General features: G+C 44.2%; 1 protein-coding gene across 1 annotated transcript in view; it reads right to left on the reverse strand.

The window, feature by feature from the left end:
- STXBP5L (syntaxin binding protein 5 like) overlaps positions 1-22,288 on the reverse strand; it is a 418,796-nt gene that overhangs the window by 72,709 nt on the left and 323,799 nt on the right. The window contains exons 17-19 of the mRNA XM_029912782.1: positions 21,030-21,155; positions 7,054-7,205; positions 5,320-5,391 (exon numbers count right to left, since the gene is read on the reverse strand). Of these exons, the coding sequence (XP_029768642.1) occupies positions 5,320-5,391; positions 7,054-7,205; positions 21,030-21,155 (350 nt within the window). The remainder of the gene's footprint in view (positions 1-5,319; positions 5,392-7,053; positions 7,206-21,029; positions 21,156-22,288) is intronic.

Here is a 22,288-nt window from a genome sequence, read left to right on the forward strand (position 1 = left end):
GTCTAGAAAACATGACCTACGAGGGAAGATTGAAAAAATTGGGTTTGTTTAGTCTGGAGAAGAGAAGACTGAGAGGGGATCTGATAACAGTTTTCAAGTACATAAAAGGTTGTTAACAAGGAGGAGGGAGAAAAATTGTGTTTCTTAACCTCTGAGTATAGAACAAGAAACAATGGGCTTAAATTGCAGCAAGGGAGGTTTAGGTTGGATATTAGAAAAACTTCCTAACTGTCAGAATGGTCAAGCACTGGAATAAATTGCCCAGGGAGGTGGTGGAATCTCCATTATTGGAGATTTTTAAGAGCAGGTTGGACAAACACCTGTCGGGGATGGTCTAGATAATACTTAGTCCTGCCTGGAGTGCAGAGGACTGGACTCGATGACCTCTTGAGGTCCCTTCATAGATTCATAGACTCTAGGACTGGAAGGGACCTCGAGAGGTCATCGAGTCCAGTCCCCTGCCCTCATGGCAGGACCAAATCCTGTCTAGACCATTCCTGACAGACATTTATCTAATCTATTCTTAAATATCTCCAGAGATGGAGATTCCAGTTCTAGTTCCAGTTCTATAATTCTATACAGGCTCTAATTACATGATCATACACTATTTTTCCCACAGGACCCTGCCTCTTTTAGTGCACAGAAAGGCTGGTGTTCACTTAATGATAATCCATTCAATATTTTGTTTTCTCCTGGTTGTTCAACATGCAGCCCCAGGCCTGATTTACTGCACACTATTCAAATCGCGCTCAGAAGACAAAATTATTAATTTCCTCATGGGCTTTTATATGGTTCTTATCACTCTAATATCTGGGTGTTTCACGAACATTGATTTATTTTCACAACATAATTATATGGTGAGGAGGGGGTATTATTTCCACGTGCAATTCAAGGGGTTGATTATCATTCTATAATGACCCATAAAATTTAGGTCTCCAATCCTTTTTTCTTTTTGTTGAGACACTTGCTGATGGTCTCTAAATTGGTATGTCTGGAGGCTGAGTACTTAGAGTGCTCAGTGAAACGTCCCTGATTCTGAAACTTGCTTTTTCCAGTGGATCAAAGGCACTCTAGTCTGTTGAGCTTCTGGACACTTTGCAAAGCCTGTCTATTTTCTCAGGCTTTTGTCTTATAAGATGGACTAAAAGAGACTGGATTTCTCTTGCCGTTTGGTAAGTTCTCTGATGTTCTATTGCTGAGACTGTGTCACTTTACTTTGGGTTAATGCATGTGTTTTATATTTATGTCCCTGTATCTAGAGGCAGCTAGTGATAGGCACAATTTGAACTCAGTTAGGAAATACTATGCATTGTCAGTGAAAACCTGGTTGTCGTATTAGGTTTGGTACACATCCTCATTGTGACAGGTACTGCAGAATCTTTGGGGGCCATATTGTATTAAGTCCATGTATCACTATGGACCAGGGATTGTATGCAACTCCAGGGCGGAGGATTACCACAACTCCTGCAGAAACCAAAATCAGTGTGTGTGTGTGTGTGGGGGGGGTGTGATTAAGGTGAGTCACATGGGTTGTAAACATCTCTAGATAGGTACCACCCCTGGGGAGGCTTGAATATACTACTTTAAACTGGATTTTCCAGAGACCAACAGACAAAAAATGGGCTTTTGACTGCATTTAAACTCACTTGGGACCTTCTGTCTGATACAGCAAATGAACAGGACCTTCTGTCCAAGGGGGACCAAACCCTTGCAAAAGACTATGGCCTACTAGGGCCCCATCAAACAGATTGGTGACTCCTGGTATGTTTAGTGTATGTTTAAATCTGTTTATTGTTTTTATTATGTTTTCTCTGTAACTGCTGGCAGTGCACTGTTCATAGCCTTCGGAGAGAAAGCAAATGCCATTAGGCAGGCTGGCTTACTGGGGATATCACTGTGTATGGCAGGGGGCTGTGCAGCCTTAAAACTCCCAGTCAGAAGGGAGTGGGACAAGGGCCTTGCTCAGAGACAGGGGATTGCTGGAGAGCTGAGACCTGACTGGGCACTCCTGAAGTAAACCATGGAAGGGGAACAGATGTAGTTACTCTGAAACTGTGACACTCATTACAAAGGAACGTGGCTGCCAGCAGTTGCAATGAAAACACAATGGGTTGGAAGCAGAGAGTCAAAATCACCCTCACACCAGTCCTCACTCTTCTCCTCAACCTCTTACTCTCCTCAGTTTCCTTCCACATACAATATAAATATGTTTTGGTCTCTCTATAAAAAAAGCCCAGACTTGACTCCACTTCCCCTTCAAATTTATCACCCCATGTCCCTTCATCTCCAAACCCACTGAGTGTGCCATCTACAATGGCTGTCTGAAATTCCTCTTCTACAAGTCCATTCTAGGTGCCTTTCAGTCTGGCTTCCACCCCCTACAGTCCACTGAAATGGCACTCATCAAGCTCTCTAATGACCTCTCCTTGGCCAAGTATGAAGGCAGCTACTCCACCCTCATCCTCCTTGACTTATCAGCTGCCTTTGACAATGCCAACCTTTTGAAATCCTGTTATCGCTAGGTTTCTGTGACTCTGTCCTCTCCTGTTTTTTCTCTGACCTCTTGTATATCTCCTTCAGTGTCTTTCTTGGTGGGTCATCTTCTTTCCCTTTTCCTCTTTTGGTGGGGGTCACTGAAGGCTGCTACCTTGGCCCCTTCCACTTCTCCCTCTATACCCTGTCTCTGGGTGCAATTTCATCTGCAAACATGATTTTGAATACCATCTTTATGCTGATGACTCACAAATTTGCCTCTCCACTCTGGACTTGTCTCCATCCAAACTAAAATCTCTGTCTTTCTGGATCTCCTCATGGATTTTCAGACCAGGGTGCATATAAATCTGGACCCTTCTTGATGCACATCTTTTCCAAGAATCCAACCATTCTTCTCTCTCCTCTCTGCCAAAACTCTTCTCCAACACAGATCATCATGCTCCTTGACTACTGTAATCTCCTCCTTTCTGGCCTCAATGCCTGCAAGCTCGCCTTCCTCAAATCCATTCGAATCACTGCTTCTAAGATCAGCTTCTCGGTTCATTTTTCTGACTATGTCAATACGCTCTTTAAATCCTTCCATTAGCTCTCCTTGTCCTCACAAAGCTCTCCACTGTTCAGGCCTCAACCTACCTAGCTTATCACAAGGTTGACTCCCACCTGTGCTCTGCCAATAATGCCAGCCTCAATTTCCCAATTCTCTGCTTCTCCAACAAGCACTTTTGTGCTTTCTCTTTTGCCACCACTTATGAGTAGGGAAAACTTCCAGTCAGAATCTGTAAAGCTACTGCCATATGCTCCTGAAAACTCACCTCTTCTGTAAGGTGTACTGTAAAGTAGAACCTGAGATTAGCTAGGCAAGTAGAAAGCTGTGATCATTACTACTGATCAGCTAAGAACTGGCGTGTTCTATTATATTTCTTTGTGACACCATCTCTCCCTCCCAATCCTTGCCCACTTCTTTGTTTCACCCACCTGTTATGTCTTGTCTTTTAGGCTGTAAGTAATTTTGGGCCAGGGATTGTCATTTATGATGTTTGTACAACACATACTGCAATACAAATGTTAAATAATGAACAAAATAAAATTCCCGAGGAAACGGAGAAGGCAGATGATGGAGGGAGCTTTCAGCCAGATACCCGAGTGACCAGTCAAAGTGCAAGGATTAGATACCTATGCTTTAGTTAGGATAAGTCTAGGGAGATTTTAGGGAGGTCTTTTCTGATTTAGGTATTGAAGCTGGAAAGCAGACAATACATACTTTGAAAAAATTGTGGTAGCAGTTTGTTTCTCCATCTTCCAGTTATAGATGAAGTAAAATTAGCAGGAATTGGGCAATTATGTTTTAAAACATTCTATGTCATAGGTGTTATTCCTCTCACAAATCACATTCCTTTAAACAAGTTACCAGATTTATGACTGGTCTCACATTTAGTGAACAAATGGTTCACATTTTTAAAAGCTTCAAATATTTTACCCACTTTCAGTACAAAATCCATTGGTATGGATGGGCTAAATATCGTAGACTGGAATTGTGTGGACAGCAGGTGAAGAGCAATCAGCATGGTGAAAGGGAACAGATCATCTAGTGTAAGCACAGAACCTTATTTTAATGGCATTATGTACAAATACTTTGCAGTGGGCTATCAAGCCACTGTTCCCCATTAGTTATCTTGCCCTCCTTGAGTACTTAGCTTAATTGGCCTATCCAATTCTTCTATGAAAACTGGTTTAAAAAGCGTTGAGCAAGAGGCATCCTGGAGACCAGTTCATTAAGGGTATGTTCACACTTTGAACTGGAAGGTGTAACTTCCAGCTCCAGGGAAAACATATCCATGCCAGTTGTGATTGAGCCAGAGAGCTAAAAACAGAGTGTAGCCATGGCGATGCAAGCAGCTGCCCTGAGTATGTACCTGTCCAAGACGCTAGATGTGTACTCAGGGTGGCTAGCACCTCCTGACGCTCTCACGGTGGCGGCTACGTTCTATTTTTAGCATGCTAACTCGATCAGAACTAGAGTGTGTATGTCTCCTTAAGATGGAAATTACACCTCCAGCTTGAAAAGCAGATGTACCTTATGAGGCACACAGTAGGGTCTCATAAGTCATTTTTGCAAAATGAATTATAGCCCAGTGCATCACACACTGTGTATAAAACTGTAATTAGAATTTATACTCCACTTTACATCTTGAAAGCATATTACAAATATTAACTAATTAATCCTCACAACCCTCTTTTGAGATACATAAGTATTATAATACCTATTTTACACACGTGGAAACCAAGGCTCAGAGAGATGGGCTCATTTGTCCAGAGCCACACAGTAAGCCAAGTACACAGCCAGGCTCAGAACTTCGTATTCTTGGCTCCCATGCCACTGCTTAGTTCTATAGACCACACTGGTGTTCTAAAACAGTAGAATAGTTAATTTATTTACAACTACACTGGGGCAGGACCATCTCAAAATAAGAGATGCTTCACGTAAGTAGATACACGTTAAAATTAACACAAAAACAATGGATGTTAGTGATCATCAGGAAGTTAACATTGCTGAATAATCCATTTTAAGGCCCAACCCCATGGTAAGTCAATGAGAGTTTTGTCATTGATTTCACTAGCAGCAGAAACAGACCTGAAATGTTGGTGTAATGAAAACAATTGTCAGCACTCAACATGGTTTACATTTCTTGTAAAATAAAATTTTAAAAATTTGCATGCATGCTGAATGTGTTTAAAGAAACACATTACGGAGCACAAACATATGGCTTTAAGTCAGGCATATTCTGATTGTGATAAAGCTGTTTGCCTAACCTTTATAGAACTTACTCTGATAGGAAGTACGGATCCGTTTCGTTAAATCTGGATAAAAGTTAGACAGGCCACGCATGCAAAAGTTGTCTTTGGAACATGCCAGTACACCAGCATCAGCAGCAGGCAGAGGAAAAAGAGAAAAAAAACAGTCTAAAGTGAAAGGATGTGATATTATAACCAGCATCTAGAACAGCCAAGATGAAGAAATTTCAGCAGATGTTTACCCTCTGGTCAGAAGATATAACAAGGAAAATAATAATCCAGAAAAGTAAAAGGTGTGGGATGGATGGTGAGAAAGCAGCTGAGGTTATATTCAGATGCATAGTTTTTATGAGTGGTCTAAAAAAGATTGTTATATTCAGTAGGTATTTATACAAGATGGGCTCAATTATCAGCTGCACAAAACAGCTGGAATGTTGCCCTAAAGGAATAGCAAAAGATTCTGCCTGACACAAGGGAATCCTCAGGTGGCACAAAGCTACCCACAGTCCCCCTCCTGTGCAGTTGCTGCAGTGTCTGGTTGAAGCGTGGTTAAGAGAGCAGCAAAGTTATGGGGGGGCTGCTGTGGCCCCAGCCAGACCAGAAGTTGCTCTCATCAGTGTGGCAAGTTTATATCATCTTTACACTTGGCATAGCTGAGAACTGAACCTGATGGGGTTAGATATTTGTAAAATGAGATAAACAGTATTTCAGGGACAAAAGTAGAACATGGAGGTTTATTTAAGTTTTAATAATTTAGAGTCCAATCTTTCTTCCACCGAAGTCAGTGGCAAAATTCCCACTGATTCCAATGAGAACATGACTGGGTGCCTTAGTGTAGGACATATTGATAAACATATAGTTGTCATAAGTTAATAGTACACTACAATTTACATTTTTCAAAATTCATGACTAGATTATAAACCCTGAAAGTTTTCATCCAAATTGTTTTGTTACCAACTTCAAAATTTCATAACTGTGTCCGTCAATAAGACTGTTTTAATTGTGTAAAAATGAAACATATCGACAAAATATTTTACACAAATATAAAGTATTCATTTTACTAATTTTCTGACACAAATGGAAATTTTATATTAACAGAAGCATAAGCCAAAGTGTAATTGTATTGGTGGAAACTTATTTCCACTATGCAATACTTAATGATGTCTGCCATATGCTTCTTGACATAAAATTTTTAAAAAATTGCAGACAGATTTAATAAGCTTCTATCAAGCGCTCTAGTTACTATATCCAATGGAGGAGAATAAAAATGTCTACTTCCTGTCTTAAGCTGCTTAGCTACTTAATGAAGATGTCCCTTGGATCTGTTTCTTTAGTTAGTCCTTCGACCATAAAGATTTATTTAAAGACAAAAGCACGTGATTTGGCAGAGGATACATGTTGCTTTAAAGTGAAATCTTACTTATCTGTCTGAAGCATTTGGCAACTGGAAAAAAATCAACATATTGACTGTGCACATCATGAGTTGGCTAGCATTAAGACAATCCGTTTTTCTACTGATAACAATTACTTAGGGACTCAGCTAGGGAGATTACTTGCTGACCACCATCCCAAACAATTAAGCGTCGTACATAACGCTTTGCATTTGAGGAAGTTTCGGTACCTAAGGAGCAGTCAGATTTCTTTGATATGGTTCTATAAATTCCATTGGCTGGCAGATAATCATGCATTTCAAAAGCACTATAAAAAGCCGCAAGCAAGAAAACAAAGAATGAGTCAGGTTCAAAATAACTGTGTTTTATCTCCTACCTGCAGTGAACTGCTTGTTTTTGCGTGGAGAACGGGGCTGACGCTGGTATGGATCACTTGATCCGTAGAGGTCAATGGTTCCCATGCTCAGCAATACTGTCTTCTGCATAAAATCCACAACAGCCAAACCGTTGCAGTTCCCAAATGCAACGCTGAGAAAAGAAATGTTCCTCAAAGGCATTATACTCTGGCATTATATGGTATAAGTCATAGAAATATCATTTAAAACAGCTACTACTGTGAATTTGCAATAATTTTCTAAGACCTTATTTTCAAAGCTTAAGTTTTTAATTGTAATTATAAATGGTTTTATAATTCTGAATTCGAACAAACTTTTGTCCTAAAATGTTGTAATTAACATTATTCAAAACAGATATAGTTTACCTTAATAAACACTCACTTTGCACGTTTTATTGTAGTAATAATATCTAAACATTGCCGTATGGAACAATATATTTGTTATAATTACAATCATGTGGTAGATAATGAAAATTAAGTGCACAAATCTTACATTATATATAACTAGGGCCCTACCAAATTCATGGACATAAAAAAAAGGGTCAGAGACCGTGAAATCTAGTCTCCCCCATGAAATCTGGTCTTTTGTGTACATTTACTATAATTTTTTTTGTCCTTCCTTTTCTCCCACTGTACAAAACAAGATTCCATACAGCAACCATAGAGCTACAACTACCAGGAACCACAAAAGCAAAACGTCAGTCAGTCAGAGGAGGAATAGATAGCTAAATTTCACATTGTTATTTAAAAAATGACTAAGGCTGTGATTTTCAAAGCAGCACAAGGGATTTAGGTGTTCAATTCCCACCAAAATTCAATGGGAGTTGAGCACCTGATTTAATTTGGCTCCTTTGAAAACAGGTCCATAAAATCTTATAGTAGATGTTTAATATATATGTAGAAAAGCAATATAAGAGGGAGAATGGTATTATGGGAGAAGTGGAATGACTACAACAAACATATTCACTAGAAGAAATGGTTTCTCACCTCAGACAGCTGTTATTCTTTGAGATGTGTTGCGTATGTCCATCATACTAAGTGTGTGAATGCATTGTGCACCAGTGTTGGCGAGTTTTCCTTAGCAGTATCCACAGAGGAGACCACTCCTGAACCTTGCTGTTCTTCATGCTCCATGCCAAGAGCTTCGTACTGGATTCTTAGATGACAGGCTCTGAGGCATTGGGGAAGGAGGGTGGGTCGTGTAATGGACATATGCAACCCATCTCAAGGAACAGCAGTTATGAGAGGAGAGTAAATATTTTTCTTTGTGTTACTGCATATGCCCATTATACTAGGTGTCTTCCAAGCAAGTTTCCGCTGGAGGAAGGGCTAGGAATTTCATCGGACAAGGGACTGCAGGACTGCTTTCCTCAAATTCGTGTCTTCTCTTGATGTGGTAAATAATTGCATCTAGCAAAAGTGTGGACTGAAGACCATTTTGCCACCCTTCAGAGATCCATGATAAGGATGTTTCTTACAACCACTGTGGAGGTTGTGTGCGCTCTGGTTGAATGCACAGAACTTTTCATGAGGCATTATGCCCTTGATCTTGTAATATATGACAATACAGCTGGTGATCCACTTGGAAAGCCACTGCAATGTTACAGGACGCCATCCCTTCCTTCTGCATAGGAGACAAACAGCTGGGAAGAGACCCAAACAGGCTGCTTTGAGACATGCAGCTGCCCGGATGAAGCGTTGGCAGAAGTGGATGGTTGGGGCCTCCTCCCTCCTTGCTTGTGTTTTTGACTAGACTGATCTGCTTGTCTAGGCATATAATACTGCTGCCTTGGTTGAAACACGGGTCAAAATTTTGTTCTTTTGGGGGCTGGTGTATACAGGGGCAGGGATGTCAACACTGGCCTAGAATCTTTTAACATATGCCGTGCTTCATCCATCTTCCAGAAGAATAAGGCACAGCCCTTGAAGGGGAGATCTTTAAAAATCTGTTGTACTTCTACAGGGATCCCCGATAACAGGAGGCATGACAAGCATCTCATGGTTACTGCCATCACCATGACTTTGTCAGCCGAGTCTGCCACATCCAGGGAAGTCAGCAGAGCAGACAGTGCGACCACCGCATCTGTCCTCTGTGTCCTGGTCTTCACCCAGGTCCTGTCCCCAATCCCTCATTGTGTCCAGACTCCAGTCCTGTATTATTACCCCCCATTGTTCTACCCATGTATTGCATGGCTCCCCTCCCCCAGCCTCACATCAGAGCCCCAGCTGGCTGAGTGCAGCTCCTCCTGAACCCTGGGTGACCTTCAGATTGACATCCAGAAGGGTTCACTCAGGAGGGCCAGAGCCAGAATTGGTGGGGCAGATGAAGCCCCATCTCACAAGTCCTAGCACATGGTACTCTTAGAGATAGATCCCTAATGTGGGGTGGGGCTGGACAGAACCGCTGGCTCCTTGGGTTGGGGGATCCCAGTGGGGGTCCTTCCAGGGAAACCTGTTTATAGAGGAGCAAGCTGCTATATTTTCCGCTTTGTCACCCTAAAGGGGAACTGACCAGGAGGTAGGAGGGGGCATTCAGGAAGCTGCAGGGCAGCAGATTGTCTTAAGCAGTCACTGCTTGGAGGATGCCCTAGATTTCCTGAAGTGGGAGACATAGGAACCCACTTCATACTGCGAGGAGGAGTAGGATGTCAAAGCCATTCTCTTCTTAGGCTTCAGAGGCTGAGGGTACGCAAAGAACTTGTCTCTCTTTGAGGAATGCCCTGATGAGGGGGAATTTCTCCTGTCTCCATTCACAGGTAAAACTGGGGGAACACTCCTGGACAGAGTGTTGAGGAATGACCTCTATCCGACTGAGGTGGATCCAATGCTGTGGGAAGGGTGTCTCCATGAAAATGTATCTGAGATGCTCTTCTCTTAGCTTGTTAGTTCTTGTCTTGAAGCCGTGTCAAATCAGATACCTGTCCCTGACTCTCGCCCAAGCACTTCAGACAGTGAGGGTGAGGAATACTCATGGCCAACGGCCTGGGACACCCAGAGTAGGGCTTGAAGCCAGGGGACCTTGGCATAAGTTCCCCCAGAACCACTTAAGCCCAGAGTTCAGACTACTGAGAGCAGGAACAAATAGAAAATAAAGAAAATGGGGTCCAAGGAAGCCAAAATGAGTACCGCTATTACTAACAACAACTAACTATAACAGAACATTCACAGAAGGAATGCACTGACAGCATGCTCCAACCACCGACCATGGATCCGCCCTTAGACTTTCAACAAGGGTTTGTTGGGTTAAATAAGAACATCCACAATTATATGAGACAGGATAACATTTTGTATACAGTATACAAACCTTCATGTTTCAGGGCATAGGCCAACCTCTAACTGATGGGGGTTTACAAGGAAACTATCCCTATTGTCCATTATGGAGATTCTTGAATCTTTCTATGAAGTATCTGGTACTACCAACTGTCAGAGACAGGGATTTGGATTAGATGGACCACTGGGCTAAGCTGGTAAAGCAAGTCCTATGTTCCTACATAAATAAAAGACCAGTTTGTACTAAGCGAGTAAAAGGGATCAAAATGAGGCAACATAGCACTGTAGAAAAAGAAGACTGGAGCGTGAACAAAACACAATGTCTTTTATGTGATTTTAGACAGCAGATGTGCTAATCATCTGCCTCTAGAAAATTATGTGCCTGAGGCCTTTGTTGAACACAGTAAAAATAAAAATAAAAAACATGTAAAGAGGTAGTGATCAGTGAGATCTTTCTGGGAGCAACCGTTAAAAAAATACTCTAAATACAATAGTAAGGACCAAGGAAGGAATGTTTCCTGCTAATAGCCAAGCATTTGGCTACGGGAGAAAATCAGGAGAAACGAGTCCTTATCACCCTCAAGGCCATCTGACTGTTGTAAGAAGGATTTTTTAAGGGAATGGGACATTGCATGAGGCATTCAATATAAAGGAGTCGTCTCTGGCATTGGTTTAGCATAAGGACGATCAGGCCCAGAAAGCAAAGACAGAGAGGTACAGTAAAGGTGGTCAGAACATTCATGAAAACAGGGGAGGAACAGATAGGCACCCATGCTAATGTAAGACTAATCATGGTTTACAGTGTGTCTGGTGGTCGACCACACATGGCAAAGCTCACTGGCAAAGAAAAATCAAGAGAATACCTCCTAATTGAGATTACACTCTCCAGGGATTTGGGTCTGGTAACTCATCCAGTCTGCCCGAATATTGTCTTTTGGCCATGATGTACATCACTCTCATGGAAAGTGCTGGAGTGCATCTCTGATGGTCCTCACTCGGAGGTTGGTTGGTCAGGTAGTGTCCTCTGGTGGTCAGGGCTAAGGCCCATGACCTGCAGGGAGGTTGTTGGTAGGGGAGCCCAGACCTTCCCACTTCACCAGGCTCCCACCCAGGGCCCTTTGAGGGCTGTCAGTGATCTGACAGCCAAGGCTGCTTAAGGGATAGCCCCTCTCTGGGCCATTTCCTATCTCCCCACCTGTGACTGTCCCCAGGCTGCCGGCTGGGTTAAGGTGGTGTGAAGGGTGCCTGCTCACCACAAAGCACCTTCTGGGGTCAGTGTACAGTGTGGTAACTCTCTTTCTCAAGTGGCAGCTGCCTCCTCCTGTGGTACGGTCCAGCCTCCAGCGCCAGCTCAGTCCAAGGGCTCTCCCCTGCTGGGGTAGTCCAAATGAAAACAAAAGGGATTACCAAAGTCCAGAGTTCATATGAAGGGAGAGGGAAATGTTGCTCTGTCAGGCTGCCTCTGTGTCAGGTCCTCCCTTCTCTCTGGAAGGGACCTTTGGGCAGTTGTCTTAGGGAGAGATTCTGCCTTCCCGGGAGCAGCAGCTTGCAGGTCTGCTCTCTTCCTTGGTCTGCCACCAAATGAGCGGTTCCCCCATCTTTTAACTCCTCCTCCAGTTGGAGCATTTCCTACAAGTGTGGTGGGGTGGGGCTGGCTGGACCCAAAGTAATTCCTTAACCCCTTGTTGCCTAGTGTTGGGTTTGTTCACCCCATCACAGCATCCTAAGAATATAAACCCACTGCTTGTGAGCACTGCTTTATAACATATCCTCTTATGCTGGCATATTCTATGGTCAAACAACTGAATGGAGCCCAAAAAACAGATTTCCTGAGGAAGAATTTCTGAAGTGGCAAAGAAGGTAGCAGGCCCGATGATAAATATCTATATAGGTTGCATATCAGCATAATAGATATAAGCCTGGCCACCACTGTCTGGGTTTCTGACAGAATTTTTTTCAAGAAAGCATTAATGACCTCTAACCAGTCTGAAGAGCATAATTAAGCTTTCCTGAATTAGGTAGGTTTTTATTCTATTGGTTCTCAGTTTTATTCTTTCTAAAGCACTTCCATAATTTAGCTGCTTCAGACTAGACAGGTGAGGTTTCATATTCAACTTAGGAGACAGAAAAACCTACTCAAACTCCTTACACGTTCATGTGGGGTGCCATCAGAATTTTGGGAGATCATTAGTAAAAGAAACCCTTACCAACTTGTTAAAAAAAAAAATCAGTGCACCAGTTCAACATATGTTTTTTAAAAAACTTTGTAAGTGGTCCAAATCAAATGGATTTTAATTAGACCACACAAAAGGCACATCTGTGAGCTAAAGGTCATAGATTTTTTTTATAATGGTAAAAGGATTTCCCCCACTTTCTTTATACTTGAAAACAGTTAAACTGTTTTTGCTCAAATTTCCCAAAACACTTGACCCCCTCAGGCAGAGATCAGACCTAGAAAATTTCACCCCAACGATGAAAGTCTGAAAAAGTTATAAGCAACCGCAAAAGAAAAACTCTTTAGATTGACAGTGGCCAAACTTAACTATAGATGTGTTAGAGAGACAAGTTGGGTGAGGTAATATCTTTTATTGGACCAACTTCTGCTGTTCAGAGAGACAAGCTTTTGAGCTATACAGAGCTCTTCCTCAGGACACACATGGCAACAACAATGCATATAGGTGTGTTATGCATTCCAGCTATACAATATTGACTATAAAGAAGGAGGCTTAATAATACCTTTGACAGAGGAACAATATAATTAAGAGAAGATTATTACTACCAGACCTAAAGGCAAATAAATAATTTCTATGGCCTGGTCTACACTACGAGTTTAGGTCGACTTTAGCCGCGTTAAATCGAATTAAGCCTGGACACGTTCACACGACGAAGCCCTTTCTTTCGACTTAAAGGGCCCTTTAAACCGGTTTCTTAACACCACCTCCGACGAGGGGATTAGCGATAAAATCGGCCTTAGGGGGTCGGAATTGGGTGTGTGTGGATGGAATTCGACGTTATTGGCCTCCGGGAGCTATCCCACAGTGCTTCATTGTGACCGCTCTGGACAGCACTCTCAACTCAGATGCACTGGCCAGGTAGACAGGAAAAGCCCCGCGAACGTTTGAATTTCATTTCCTGTTTGCTCAGTGTGGAGAGCACAGGTCGCTCATCAGCACAGGTAGCCGTGATGGAGTCCCAGGATCACAAAAGAGCTCCAGCATGGACAGAACGGGAGGTTCGGGATCTGCTCGCCATATGGGGAGATGAATCAGTGCTGGCCGAACTCCGAAGCAGTAAACGAAATGGTCTCCAGGGCCATGAAGGACAGAGGCCATAACAGGGACACACAGCAGTGCCGCGTGAAAATTAAGGAGCTAAGGCAAGCCTACCACAAAGCCAGAGAGGCAAACGGAAGGTCCGGGGCTGAGCCGCAAACATGCCGCTTCTACGCGGAGCTGCATGCCATTCTAGGGGGTGCAGCCACCACTACCCCAACCGTGTGCTATGAGTCCCTCAATGGAGAAACACACAGGGAAGCGGGTTCTGGGGATGAGGAAGATGAGCATGAAGATAATGTAAATAGCTCACAGCAGCAAGGAAGCGGAGAAACCAGTTTCCCCAACAGCCAGGATATGTTTATCACCCTGGACCTGGAACCAGTAACCCCCGAACTCACCCAAGACCCTGAGGGCACACAGGGGACCTCTGGTGAGTGTACCTTTGTAAATATTACACATGGTTTAAAAGCAAGCGTGTTTAATGATTAATGATTAATTTGCCCTGGCAATCGCGGCCAGTACAGCTACTGGAAAAGTCTGTTAACGTGTATGGGGATGGAGCAGAAATCCTCCAGGGACATCTCCAGAAAGCTCTCCTTCATGTACTCCCAAAGCCTTTGCAAAAGGTTTCTGGGGAGGGCTGCCTTATCCCGTCCGCCATGGTAGGACACTTTACCACGCCAGGCCAGTAGCACGTAGTCTGGAATCATTGCATAACAAAGCATGGCAGCGTATGGTCCCGGTGTTTGCTGGCATGCAGACAACATCCATTCCTTATCGCTCTTTGTTATCCTCAGGAGAGTGATATCATTCATGGTCACCTGGTTGAAATGGGGCAATTTTATTAAGGGGACATTCAGAGGTGCCCCTTCCTGGTCTGCTGAACAGAAATATTCCCCGCTGTTATCCACGCGGTGGGGGGAGGGGTGAAGTGATCATCCGAGAATTGGGTGGGGGGGGGGAAGGGAATTAGTTGGGTTTGTGCTGCATGTTAACCCTGAAACCGCAGCCCCTCCTTTTACATCGCAAACCCATTTTAAATGGCCAACCCAACGGGTCCTTGGTATGGTTAATGATAGCAGTACTCTTTGAAACCATCCCCAGATGTTAAGAAAGTTAAAAATGCCAAAAGACTGTGTCTTACCATGGCTGCCTGCAAGCTGAAATCTGTGACCTGGCACTGCGTGAGTGATCTCTCACACCAAACAGGCAGGCCCTCCATATAAGAGGAAAAATGCGACCTTGTAACAAAAGCACATCTGCTGTGTAATGTGAACAGCAAAATGTAACATAAAAGAGTGTACCCATTGTTCTCTAAAATGTGTCTTTTTTAACCACCTCTCCCTTCTCATCCACCAGCTGCACATGTCTCTCCTTCGCAGAGGCTAGTGAATATTCGAAAACGTAAGCGAAGGACACGTGACGAAATGTTTACAGAACTACAGACTGCCTCCCACGCTGACAGAGCACAGCAGAATGCGTGGAGGCAGTCAATGACTGATTATCGAAAAGCCCAATATGAGCGAGAGGAGAGGTGGCGGGCTGAATCGCGGGCTGAGGAGGAGAGGTGGCGGGCTGAATCGCGGGAGGAACAGAGGAAGTTGCGGGCTGAAGATGAGAGGTGGCGTCAGCTTGCACACAGAAAGCAAGAGTCCATGCTCCGTCTGCTGGAGCATCAAACTGATATGCTACAGCGTATGGTTGAGCTGCAGGAAAGGCAGCAGGAGCACAGACCGCCGCTACAGCCCCTGTGTAACCAACAGCCCTCCTCCCCAATGCTACAGCGTACGGTTGAGCTGCAGGAAAGCCAGCAGGAGCAGAGACCGCCGCTACAGCCCCTGTGTAACCAACAGCCATCCTCCCCAAGTCCCATTGCCTCCTCACCCAGACGCCCAAGAACACGGTGGGGGGGCCTTCGGCCACCCACTCACTCCCTAGATGATTTCCATAGCAATAAGTTTTAAAGTTTTCAATTGGAGTGTGTCCTTTTCCTTTCCTCCTCCCCCACCCATCCCGGGCTACCTTTCCAATTATCCCCCTAGTTGTGTGATGAAGTAATAAAGAATGCATGAATGTGAAGTAACAATGACTTTATTGCCTCTGCAAGTGGTGCTTGAAGGGGGGAGGGTAGTAGGGGAGGGTGGGGTTGTAGGTTTACAGGGAAGTAGAGTTAACCGGGTGGGGGGGGCGGAGATTTCATCAAGGAGAAACAAACAGAAGTTTCAAACCGTAGCCTGGCCAGTCATAAAACTGGTTTTCAAAGCTTCTCTGATGCGCACCACGCCATGCTGTGCTCCTCTAACCGCCCTGGTGTCTGGCTGCGCGTAATCAGCGGCCAGGCGATTTGCCTCTACCTCCCACCCAGCCATAAATGTCTCCCCCTTACTCTCACAGAGATTGTGGAGCGCACAGCAAGCAGCAATAACAATGGGGATATTCTTTTCGCTAAGGTCTAACCGAGTCAGTAAGCTGCGCCAGCGCGCTTTTAAACGCCCAAATGCACATTCCACCACCATTCGGCACTTGCTCAGCCTGTAGTTGAACAGGTCCTGACTCCTGTCCAGGCTGCCTGTGTACGGCTTCATGAGCCATGGCATTAAGGGGTAGGCTGGGTCCCCAAGGATCACGATAGGCATTTCAACATCCCCAACGGTTATTTTCTGGTCCGGGAAGAAAGTCCCTTCCTCCAGCTTTCGAAACAGAGCAGAGTGCCTGAAGACGCGAGCATCATGTACCCTTCCCGGCCAGCCCACGTTGATGTCGGTGAAACGTCCCTTGTGATCCACCAGGGCTTGCAGCAGCATTGAAAAGTACCCCTTGCGGTTTATGTACTCGGTGGCTTGGTGCTCCGGTGCCAAGATAGGGATATGGGTTCCGTCTATCGCCCCACCACAGTTTGGGAATCCCATTGCAGCAAAGCCATCCACTATGGTCTGCACGTTTCCCAGAGTCACTACCCTTGATATCACCAGGTCTCTCATTGACCTGGCAACTTGGATCACAGCAGCCCCCACAGTAGATTTGCCCACTCCAAATTGATTCCCGACTGACCGGTAGCTGTCTGGCGTTGCAAGCTTCCACAGGGCTATCGCCACTCGCTTCTCAACTGTGAGGGCTGCTCTCATCCTGGTATTCTGGCGCTTCAGGGCAGGGGAAAGCAAGTCACAAAGTTCCATGAAAGTGCCCTTACGCATGCGAAAGTTTCGCAGCCACTGGGAATCGTCCCACACCTGCAGCACGATGCAGTCCCACCAGTCTGTGCTTGTTTCCCGGGCCCAGAATCGGCGTTCCACGGCATCAACCTGCCCCAGGAACACCATGATTTCCACATTGCTGGGGCCTGTGCCTTGTGAGAGGTCTAGGTCCATGTCCATTTCCTCATCACTCTCGTCGACGTGCTGCAATCGCCTCCTCCTCCTCCTCGCCTGGTCCTGGTTTTGCTTTGGCATGTCCTGGCTCTGCATATACTCCAGGACAATGCGCGTGGTGTTCATAGTGCTCATAATTGCCGCGGTGATCTGAGCGGGCTCCATGATCCAAGTGCTAGCTATGGCGTCTGGTCTGAAAAAAGGCGCGAAAGTAGTATCTGACGGACCAGGGGAGGGAGGGAGGGAGGGAGGGACGAGTGACGAAATGGCGTACAGGTACAGGGAATTAAAATCAAGAAAGGTGGCTTTGCATCAGGGAGAAACACAAACAACTGTCACACAGAATGCCCCCCCCCCAAAGATTGAACTCAAAAGCCAGGGTTTAACAGGAGGGAGGGAGGGGGGAAGCAAATGAATACAGAATAAATCTATTTTTTACATCTTAAGACGACGGTGCAGCATGACTGATAGCCCTTGGCATTTTCTGGGTGCTTGGCAGCAAATACTGGGCGCTTGGCAGTAAGCCTTCAGGTCTATTGCACGATCTGATACCCACTGCAATATGACAATGATGGATACCAATCGTAATATGCTATCTACTGCCCAAAAGGCAAGGGGTTGCTGCTGTGTAGCAATCTAGCCCCACGTCTGCCAGCCCCATGTCTGCCAGCACCCAGATCGCCATCGGCCTCTTCTGGGTGCTTAGCAGACAATACTGGGCACTTGGCAGAAAATAGCATACTACGACTCTGCTAACGTGCAATGATCCAACAGGGCACATGGCAGAAAATAGCATACTACGACTGATAACCATCATTGTCTGCCCGGGTGCCCATGATTGACAGCCACTGCAGTACGATGACGACGGTTACCAGTCGTAATAAACCATCTTCTACCAAAAGGCAAGGGGCTGGTGCAATGCAGCCCTACGGCTGCCAGCCCCACAGCTGCCCGCACCCAGATCGCCAATGAAGGCTACCAGTCATGCTGCACCGTCTACCGCCAAAAGGCAGTTAGCTGCTGCTGCTGTGTAGCAATGCAGTCCCACGTCTGCCGGCACCTAGATGACATATGGTGACGGTGAGCTGAGCTGAGCGGGCTCCATGCTTGCCGTGGTATGTTGTCTGCACAGGTAACCCAGGTAAAAAGGCGCGAATCTATTGTCTGCCGTTGCTGTGACGTAGGGGGAGGGACCTGATGACATGTACCCAGAACCCCCCGCGGCACTGTTTTGCATCATCCGGGCATTGGGATCTCAACCCATAATTCCAATGGGCGGCGGAGACTGCGGGAACTGTGGGATAGCTACCCATAGCGCAATGCGCCGGAAGTCGACGCTAGCCTCGGTACTGTGGACGCGGTCCGCCGACTAGAGCACTTAGAGCATTTTATGTGGGGACACACACAATCGGCTGTATACAACCGATTTCTATAAAACCGGCTTCTATTAATTCGATCTAATTTCGTAGTGTAGACATACCCTATGTCTTCTGTATGCAATCATAAACCTAATGAAGAGTTCAGAGTGAATTTCTTATTTCCCACTGGCAACTGTACTTGCTAACTGCTAAGAAAGGATTGGCACTGAAAGAAACTGCATATTACATGCAGCATATCATTCAACTTCTTAAAGCTGATATTTTGGGGGAAGGGAGGAATGCTTGTGCTTTTCATTAATTAATTTAATATTTTTCATAATAGCAAAGCTAAAATCTTGATCAGACATTTCTTGGCAGTTAATATTTGGAGGGGCTGAGGACCTTGGGCTCAGGTGGAGGGCTAGGGAACACACAAACTGGTCATTCATTTTCAGGAAAGGCCTTCTTAGCTAGTCATTGTTTAAATTTAATTTAATATTTTTATATATTTTAAAATATACTAAGATATACCTGCAGAATTTTGCCACACTTTTTTCTACTTTTATAATGAAAACCAGTAGTGTGATGATTCTCTTTAATTGCATGAAAGTGTAAATATTTCTAATTTTCAGCTTGCAAGAGCTCAAAGTAAACAGAAATAAAGTGAAATATATTGAATTTCACAACACATCAACTGCCTTATATTTGTTGAGTGTAAGGTGTTTTTTAACCTTTGTTTTTATACATGCTTTGTACCTGTAGTAATGGTGTGACAGCTGTGGAGCTGCTATGTACTACTCTATGTATGAACATGGATATGTAATAAAGGTATGACTATTGTACATGGCCTGCTCAGTGAGATAAAGTTACTGTATAACTAGGCATAGATGATGGAAGTAAGGGTGCTTGAAGTGGTTTCCATTATATACAGGGCTTACAGTTTGGTTCAATGGCTCTCAGCACCCACACTATAAAAATTGTTCCAGCGCCCCTGTAACGATGGTGGGTTATCAGAATTTCCCGTATGACTGCACTGATCTAATTTAATAGGGGGCTGTGGGAAGAATAAACAGGAAGGCAATACAGTGGTCCCACATAAGCAACCTCCCAACAAACACTGGGGGAAATTACAAGATAATGGCCTATTTCCAGGCTCTAGGATGAAGTGACAGCTGTTTTCCCAGGGGGGGAGGCCAGAGATCAAAAGAACACTAAAGAGTTAGAAAGTATCCCGAGGAAGAGAAGGGGCTGTCACTTGTCAAAAGCTGCCTAGGGAGACAGGCTGAGACAGAGATACTCTGTGGAGGCAGTCTAAAGCAGTCGGGCCTTCCCAGATCAAGGGAATGGTAAACCTTAGGGAAAAGCTCAATATGCATACAATCAGTTTCATTATTTTTAAGATCTGTATTCTCTGAAATGCTTTTGTTCTAAATAAGCAATATTTTGCTTCAAAGAGGCTGGCTGGTTACCCTAGGTGCTGCAACTAGGGGCGCTGAAGGTGCTGCCGCACTCCCTGGCTTTAAGTTGTTTCCACCATATACAGGGTTTACAGTTTGGTTCAATGACTCTCAGCATCCCCACTATGCAAACTGTTCCAGCACCCTTCCTGGTCGCTGCTTACCACTGTCATTGCTCCCAGAGAATAGAACAGAATTGCAGCTGCTGGCCATAAATCAGAGTGCTGAGGTAATCATGGTTAGTACCAGGGCACTGCAAACCAGGGCCCAGACTGAGGATGGAGAAATGAGTGATTCCACCCAGAACCAGGTGATGGCTAGACCTGGAAAGGGGTGCACTCAATGAGATCAGGAAGGGTCAAAGGTGAAGTTTGCCTAGGTATTGTGAAAAATGCATTCTGGCAAAGGTAAAATTAATGAAATTCCTAGATTTCATGACTAGGAGCTGACTAGTACCTCAGGACAGACAAATATTTTCACACTAATACAAACGTTATAGCTGAGATTTTCAAAGGGGCTTCTGAGGGGCAAGTGCTCAAATTTATACTGAAAGTCACTAAGAGCTGGGCACCTAATTCCCGGAGGCCCCCATGGAAACGCCAACCTATACCTTTATACCTGAGTGATATCTTCTCTACCAGAAACAAACTTGTAAAAACTCTTTTCCTGATTTGATGCACACGTGCAACACCCATTAGTATTAAATGGAATCAAATGGGCCGTGCTGGTTGGAAAGGATACATGGCCAGTGCATCCCCACCACAACCTTTTCCAGCTGGTTTTCTGTGGAGACCTAGCCATAAACGAAAACTGTCCCGTCTAACAAGTACCCAAGTGAAGGCAGCAGTGACACCAGTGCCTGCCTTCTATCAAAGTGTCACCGGGAGGTCTAATTTATACCCCCTTGTGCCATCTGCAGGTAATCTGGTGATTATTTTAAGATATCCTAAAAAAATTATAACTCAGAAAGGTATTATCTTTTGATTAAAAGGACAGGGATATATGTGAAAGATGCGATCATGAGAATGTCAGATGAACTTCTCATATTACATCCTTTATGCGGGTTACTTGTTCTTGTAATTTTTTACCCAAGAACCCAAGCTTAAAGCAAATTTTGATTTTTCACGGTGACTTTTAAGTGTCTGCAGGGAACTTTAAAGTATAACTAAAACATACATTGCTTATCTGAGTAAAGAATAAATCAATACAACATGATTTTTAGTTACTTACAGTTCATAGGCTGAGTTTACGGCCAGACTGGTGATTTGTTGTGGAGGCTCACCATCCACCCACACCAACTGAATAACAAGTTCTGCTTGGTATCCAGGAGGCATTCGCACAGGTCGAGTCTTAACACTAAGAAGAAAAAGGGACACAAAACAGAAACACATAAACAAAACGATTAGGGCACAATAATAGAAACTATTTACCCTAAGGAGATAATAGTGAAGCCAACTTCCCTTGTAGGACTGGATCAGCACTGAAGAGGAATTCCCACCACACTTTTAATATAATTGTAGATTAAGACTATATGTTCCAATTAGAGCTGTGTAGAGAAGAAAAATTTCATTTCATTGAGGGTTTCAATGAGGTTTCAGATTAGGAATGAAACCTGAAAATGTCAAAATTGTCCACAAAAGAAAATTTCAAATTTTTGTTTGTTTGTTTTGGGTCAATTGAAATGTTTCATTTCAACAACATTGTTTTGTTTCATTACAAATTCAACTTTTTAAAATTTTATAATATATAGTAGAAAATAAAACAATTTAGAAACAAAAAGTCATTTCAAAAGAAAAAAATTTAAACATTTCATTCCAAAAAAGTGTTGAAATGTCGGAAATAGCTTTCCCATTTTTACCCAAACAAAATTTCTGCCAAATCAACAATCACTTTGTGAATAATTTCTATTTCAGTGGAACTGCATTTTCTGATGGAAAATGAAATGATTGTGTCAAAGTTTTTCCAACCAAGCTCTAGTTCCAATCCAATGATAAAGAACCAACCCTGTAAAATTATTTGTGGTACTCCTTGCTCTCTGTCATGCCTATGGTTAATTCCTGTACCTCCTCCTGCATATCACACATGCAGCTCCTGGGATGCAAATTTCTGTGTCCATGGACCCAGATCTGTAGATCCTGCTGTAACCCAATCCTAACTAGATAAGTTCTTAAATTAAATATTATTATGGGGGATTCTATTCAGTGGTGATTGATAAAATCTGAGAAATTCAAGAGTGGCTGTGCTTTAAAAGGCCACATAAAGTGTTGCTTTACCTTTAATTTCCCCTTCCTATCTATCTAGCCCAGGGATTGGCAACCTTTGGCACGCAGCCCATCAGGGAAATCCGGTGGCGGGCCGGGACGGTTTGTTTACCTGCAGCGTCCGCAGGTTCGGCCAATCACAGCTCCCACTGGCCACAGTTCACCGTTCCAGGCCAATGGGGGCTGCAGGAAGTGGCGGCCAGCACATCTCTCAGCCTGCGCTGCTTC

Source organism: Terrapene carolina, unplaced genomic scaffold (genome assembly GCF_002925995.2).
Source record: "Terrapene carolina triunguis isolate 2854851 unplaced genomic scaffold, T_m_triunguis-2.0 Scaffold242, whole genome shotgun sequence".
Taxonomy (NCBI): domain Eukaryota; kingdom Metazoa; phylum Chordata; order Testudines; family Emydidae; genus Terrapene; species Terrapene triunguis.